Raw genomic sequence first — 7548 nt, forward strand, 5'->3', positions numbered from 1 at the left:
ACGAAATTCAAAACAAACAAACAAGTCTACTGCAATTTAGAAAACAAAACTTTTGAAAACAAATCACACATGGTTTGTGTGCGTGAATACGATTTCCAATTAACAACACTAGCAGAAACGCCGCCTTATGGGCAGCTGTTTCTGCTAGTAATTATTAATCACAGTATTCATACTTCATTGAAAAAAATGTAGAAAAAGTGAACATTTTCTAAAAAAAAATGATTTTTTTATGGGAAGTACCGCACCGGAAAAGTGTTCGGATTGTGCTCTTTAGTGGTACGCAACTCATTGCAGCAAAATGATTCAATGTACAGAGCTCAAAATGTTCATAAATTTTACCGATATATATACTATAATGTTTTTATATATTAAAAGTGGTTCCGTTTATTGAAAAAATAATAGTTTTTAAGAATTTAAGTTTCTCAGTACTACATTTAAAAATTACAGTTTGATAAAGATATAATCAAACCCTCATGTACAGTCCTAGTGAGAGTCGTGTTCTTGTTTCAAGGAGAGTACTTTTATTTAAAATTGTGTTCTGTTATAAAGAAATGGTTGTTGCACATACCACAGATATTTTTTCTAATTGTTTAAATCTTGAAAATCCAAAGTGTGAAAAAGTTTTATGGATTTTTGTTTGTGGTGCCATTCAATATATGGCGCAAGAATTTTGATTACATACATAGATACTGACATACACGCTACATCCAGTACAGTAAAGTTAAGTCTACATATAGCATACTTTTAATTACGACATTAGTACTGAATGAATATACGAGATAACAAGTAAACCTTACTTGATATTGAAGTTAAGTCTACATATAGCATACTTTTAATTACGACATTAGTACTGAATGAATATACGAGATAACAAGTAAACCTTACTTGATATTGAAGTTAAGTCTACATATAGCATACTTTTAATTACGACATTAGTACTGAATGAATATACGAGATAACAAGTAAACCTTACTTCATTATCAGCATTTGTTATGTAAATACGATATCTTCTAATGACATTAAAAGACCTGTGTTTCTGGAAATTTCTTTGAGAAAAACAGTTTTCTTACATAATTTTAAATATATCGTTTAGATCCCTATCGTTTCCAACACATTTTTGTGAATTTTATTTCTTCACGCGCGGGGAGTGTTACCCTAATCAGTTTTATGGAGTAACCCTAGTCCAAAGCAAGGATTAATACAGGTTTACGACTATTCACCTCCGTGCACAAGCATAGCCATCCATAATTTAAAAATAACCGTAGGGAGAGCGACCAGACGATATCATCTACAGCCTACGCGGTTACCCTTAACCGAAAAGCGGTGCTAAACGTCACTGTTATAACGCCACCACAGCCGAAAGTATGGGATATATTGAGCACAATATCGAGTCTCAACCCAAGGGTATTTCGATTAGCAGATCAGCACATTCCACCAATACCATACTCGGCTCTACAGATAATTAAAATGTGTAGGAAGTTATTGGGTTTTATTAAATTGACATTGAATCATTATTTTTCTGATATAGCACAAACAAATTGATTACTACTATTCATCTTCTCGTATCTTGCAGATACAACTGTTTTCAAAGCACATATATAGAAGCAGTATCTGTATGGATCAATGCAAAGTTAGTATGGTAACAGTATTAATCTTATCATTAGATTATACCTTTGTAGGATTACTGTTAGGGTAAAGTACACTGTAACGGAATATACAGTTGGGTCATCAGTTAACATTTTCAAAACGAGATATTACATGTAGATTACACCTTATGAAATTATCGCGAGTCAACTGATTTTTCAAAATTGATTGCTCAGTAAAATGTGACACAGATGAACAGAAACAAAAAATATAACTAAAAAAAACGAAGCTGAAAAAACAAGTTAATCGAAGCACGCGCCAATATTTAGCTAATAGTAGTTTAGTCGAAGTCACACATCATTCTTATCTTTTACAATTGTGTAAATTACCTACAGTTCTTTATGTTCTACCGTTTCGAGTACAGAACCAATGTTAATTTTCTTTTCAAAATGCCACAAAATGTGACCATAAATACCACAGGAGTGTATAGTCATGGGCATTATATAAATGTTTGTGTGTTTATGTCAGATAGATCATATAAATGCTTAACTACACTTGAAATGCCTTCGAAATTTAAGTTTCGAGATTTTTTTTTCTATTTAACCTTTTAAGATGGTCTTATATTAGGTTATAAATCTGGATAAAAGAAAATTTATCTAAAGGGGCTGTTGCATTTCACTGAATTTATGACTGATAGTGCTGTACACGTTATAAAAATTTTTCCCGCTTAAATCTGATTAATAATAAATTTTAACTAGTTTCCAGTCATGACGGTTCTACTGGAAGGCGAAATAACAAAAACACTTTTTACATTAAACGTTTCTTAGTGTATGATTTTGGGGGAAAAAAACACATAAAAAAGCCCATTTTAACCAGAGAATACAACACATTAAGTGACAGTTCTATTGATCCGAACTTCACAACTTTGGTATTATAAACTTCATACACATACATACACGTGTTGGTTTACAAAAATACACTAATTATGGGATGTGTTACACGATTACGTGAGTCCTAAAAATGCATATATTTATTCGTATCTCCATAAGAACATCCCTCCAGTGGCACAGCGGTATGTCTGCGGACTTACAACGCTAGAATCCGGGTTTCGATACCCGTGGTGGGCAGATCACAGATAGCCCATTGTGTAGCTTTGTGCTTAATTATAAACAAAACAAACCGTAAGAATAAGTATGCTGAACTGATTTTCCTACTAGTATAAAGACAGAACTGTTAATAAGAGCTGGGTCACACAGGATATTTACTCAGCTATTTGAATCTGCAAACTCGACAATTTTTAAGTTTCGTAAGAAATAAATAGATTAGACACGTTTGATAGGATAGTGAAAAAGTCTTTATTAAAGACACAACAACAAAAAATGTAGTATCCGTGGAGACAAGCGTATGATCGCCTCTACTGGATCAGAGACTTAGATCTTTAGTTTCTCATCCCTCGAGTTGAATCTCTGCAGAACCAATCACGATGAAAGATAAGTAAGAAAGGCCTAGGAAATCATTGGTCTTTTTGTCTTGCAACGGCTTCACCACGTGACCGAACACACACACACACACACACACACTTTCTCTTCACATTCCAATTTCTAAATCTTTTATCCAGCACGAGAAATGACACTTGATTCGAAAAATGAAGAGAGAGACAAAGTCGCGTTGTGGACCAAGTATTCGTATGTCTAAACCTGCATAAAAGCGAATTACAGGAACATTTCAAAAAGTTCTACATCACTAAAGATGGTGAAAAAATACATGATATACAGAGTACATGATGTACTCAAATATCACAGCAGGAACATGATTATCAAACATTTTCTTTGGCTGGGCTTTTAAATATCTATCATTAGATATACAACTATCGGTTATAGGAAAAACTATGGCCGAATTACCGATGACCAACCGAAGAACGGAGCATACTCCAAAGGTCAGGTCATGTCCCAACTAACTTATTCATTGAAGAGCGATCATGATTTGACAGTTACCAACCGTTCCATGCAGGAGAAATTAGAAAACTGTTATGTGTTTGTTTGAAGTTAAGCACAAAGTTACACAAAGGGCTATTTGTGCTTTGCTCACCACGGATATCGAAACCCGGCACTGTTATATGATAGTCACTATATGATAGCATGGCCAGGTGGTTAGGGCGCTCTACTCGTAATCTGAGGTTCGTGGGTTCGAATCCCCGTCCCACCCTTTCAGCCGTGGGGGCGTTATAATGTGACGGTAAATCCCACTATTCGTTGGTAAAAGAGTAGCCCAAGAGTTGGCGGTGGGTGGTGATGACTAGCTGTCTTCCATCTAGTCTTACACTGCTAAATTAGGGAGGGCTAGCGCAGATAGCCCTCGTGTAGTAGCTTTGCGCGAATTTCAAAAACAAACAATCATTTATCTAAGACACTTTATTGCGTAAAATTATTAAAAGATTTAATATGGAACATTCATGTAATCGACTATGCGATTACACATGTCAGACAATTTCGCCCAGACCGATTTTGGAAAGGGGAAAGTTACAACATTAGGATTAATACATTTGTATTGTAAACAACAAATATGTGTTTAAAACCTTTGATGGGAAAACATGTTTAAAAATTTCCAAATATATAAATGGGCTAAAATAGAATCAAGACGATTGATGCGATGAATAAAATTCATTTAAACACACATTTCAGTTTGTACTTAATCCATCTTCAGAGTGATCTACAGAATAAAGATGAGAATAATCGAATATATATATCAGGCAGGCGGCAGCACTATCTATGTAGGGATGGCTCGGATTGTTCATCGAAATGGTATTTTAAATATCTCTTGAACAGGTCATCAGTGTTTCTTTTTGTAAAAATATCTATGTAATGACTGAGACACAAGTTCTGGGAATGTCTGTAAATATCATAGCAAAAAGTTTGAATTTCCAGGTCTTCTTTCTTCTGCTTCTTTTTTATTAGATGATAACTCAAAAACCAAATGGTATCAATCAATTTTACTGAGGTGACAGTTTCAAATTGTATTATTAATAACTAGTAGTAATAAAAAAAACATAATTCTAATGTAAATGATGTTGTCATTACCCCTTGAAGTTAGATTTCTTACGGAAATTTGGTGTTCCTTTAAAAAGTTAGGTACAGGGTGAGACAGGAAATACCAGCCAATACTAGATAAACAATAAATATTACAATTGGAACCTCATTGTATTTAGAAGTTGGTTATAAATACAACATTCCTATGTCTATTGAAACACTGCATTAAAAAACAAGCAAACAAATAAAGAAAAAACTTTCAAAAAAGGAAGTAAATGTAGGAATGGATAATATCAATTCTTCAAAAACAATGTAAACAAGATAATAGGGATGGCATTTACATCATCCCTACATACTAGCACAGGCACACAGTGTAATAGAATGTTAATAGACCAAAATAGGACAAATTAAACTCAACTGTGTTTGAATAGTTACAGTATATGTATATATGTATATATATGTATATATATGTATATATATGTATATATATGTATATATATGTATATATATGTATATATATGTATATATATGTATATATATATCCCTACTATATTGTTTGCATTGTTTCTGAAGGATTGATATTAGCCATCCGTACATTTACTTCCTTTATTGAAAAGTTTTTTAACTTGTATATCCTTATATTATACTCTTTGTCTACACACACACGATTTTTCTAATAACAATAACAAACTGTCGACACACAAGTTAAAACATATAGCTTATGTAAACTTGGCAGGCTGAAAGAAATAATTAAGTGGACAGAATTGACAGGTAACGAGGCAAAGCGAATTAAAAGGCCTCGTTACCTGTCAATTCTGTCCATTTAACTTTGAACTATAATTAGTTTACATTCTCTTACCTTAAACTGTTCGATTATGGTGACTGGATCGTCAGCAGTTAAATTAATGTATGGTGATAATGCCACTACAATTCCATTTAACTTTGAACTATAATTAGTTTTGGAATTGTAGTGGCATTATCACCATACATTAATTTAACTGCTGACGATCCAGTCACCATAATCGAACAGTTTAAGGTAAGAGAATGTTCGTACCTGTTTTCCTGGATGGTTATTAAACTTGCTTTACTTATGTAGAGTGTCCAACAAAAAACCCATAAACTGGTGATACATAATTTCTGCCTGCTAAACATTGTAATATACACTTAAAGAAATGCCTTTTATCACACTATCGAATCCTTCAACAATGGTCCTGAGAGAGTAAATAATATATGAAAAAGTTCGTTCTATAATGGCTCTAATGTTCCACTAAAAAACGGATTTCTCATTGATGACGTAGTAGTTGTATATGGAAATATTATCGCGGGGTAGAAAGTTCATTTGGTTGCTATGGGGACCAACTGATAAAATATTTCTAGATTAGATGAAATGACACTAGATGGGCGGTATGCGTTGACTGAGTGTAAATATCAAAAGGTTTAACAACGATATTCAGAAGAAAAACATTTTAAATCTTGAGTATGTCAGATACGAATCTCGAAAACGGATTTCCGTTCTTCTGACAGTTAACACTCGTTATCAAACTCCTTTACCTCATTTCCATTAAACCAAATCTCGAACGTTTTCTTAGTGTAACGAAGTTGTTTTCTCCTTCTAATAAGCTAATATCTGATAAGAGGAAACATTCTTCGCTTGTGAGCGCCCCCTTTTCTTTTCTCACTCGTGTATTTGTTGTTGTGGTTATCACAGTTCAAGAGACATAAACCCCACAACAAATTACAATACCACGGGAAACAGTTGTGCTATAAACTTGTAGTTGTACTAGGTGTAAAAGCAGCGCAGTATGGGGTTAACAATGTAGTGAGAGTATGACAAAACTAAAGTGAAGCTCAACAGTCAAACGAGAGAAACGGATTAAACGTTTCAAATCAAAATTATTATCATGATCTTGCGAGATTTTGTGTTTTTGTTTGGCACCATACTTCAACGCCTTTGGCTACAAGATCGTCATTCCAACCTTTAACTAATTTTTCTAGGTCCGTTAAAATCTGTATGTGGAACGAGTCATAAACACATATTTATAGTATTCCCTTTCACCATGACTCAACAGTTTCTTAAGAAATCTGTTTCTACATGCAGCGTATTAAGTCAATGAAAATAACTCTGAATAATACATTGCGGTGTTAAAATGTTTGATTTTCCGCATATTTTACTTATACACGTTCTAAAACTAAAACAACAGATTGTTGAACAAAGCTTGATATATCTTTCGATAAGGTCTTGTGATGAAGGAAGTGTAGCCCTAACCCAATCGTCTTATAATCATATAAGTGTATTCTAATTACGTTTCCGACTTTTTGTTTATCAAAACCTTTGGGAAAAATATGTATAAAAACATACTAGTATGTACAAAATTGGGTTTACTATTAAAAAAAAAAACATACAGTTGCAACACGTAACTAAAATGTTGGTCCCTAGTGGGGCAGCGATAAGTCTAAGTACTTATATAGCTTAAATCCGGGGTTTGATCCCCGTTGGCCACAACAGATAGCCCAATGTAGCTTTGCTCTAAAACAAACTAACTATAATGTTGTCTTCGCCTCTAAAAAACATCACCCTGAAATACCCTTGCATTTGATTTATTATGAAGTTTGCAGCAAATATATGTTAGAAATAAACATTCAGTAGTTGCCTATTGTTAGTTTCAGTATAGCATCGTCACGTGACGACAGTTGTGCTGTCCTTATAGTTATGATCCTCTCATAGAATATTTCCCTGTACTTTTAGAGTAATGAATTCTCACAAGAGAAATACAACTGTCACTAATGCAGCAGGTGTCTCCAGTACTGTCTGTATTTGCTGTAACTACAGGTACACGTTTTTTATATATACAGGTGTCCCCGGTTTAAGTTTACAAAATATGGTCATCTTAGATATAGGTAGGATGACCAGATTTTCAAATTATAATCCCGAGACACA

The 7548-nt window shown here is 33.7% G+C and overlaps 1 protein-coding gene across 1 annotated transcript in view; it reads right to left on the reverse strand.

Annotated features, from left to right (window-relative positions):
* Positions 1-5876, reverse strand: part of LOC106462668 (epithelial chloride channel protein-like) — a 77044-nt gene extending 71168 nt beyond the window's left edge. The window contains exons 1-2 of the mRNA XM_022390289.1: positions 5660-5876; positions 5470-5546 (exon numbers count right to left, since the gene is read on the reverse strand). Coding sequence (XP_022245997.1) covers positions 5470-5546; positions 5660-5762 — 180 coding nt within the window. The 5' untranslated portion in view covers positions 5763-5876. The remainder of the gene's footprint in view (positions 1-5469; positions 5547-5659) is intronic.
* Between the last annotated feature and the right edge of the window lie 1672 nt (positions 5877-7548).

The sequence above is a fragment of the Limulus polyphemus genome, unplaced genomic scaffold (genome assembly GCF_000517525.1).
Source record: "Limulus polyphemus unplaced genomic scaffold, Limulus_polyphemus-2.1.2 Scaffold47, whole genome shotgun sequence".
Lineage (NCBI taxonomy): Eukaryota > Metazoa > Arthropoda > Merostomata > Xiphosura > Limulidae > Limulus > Limulus polyphemus.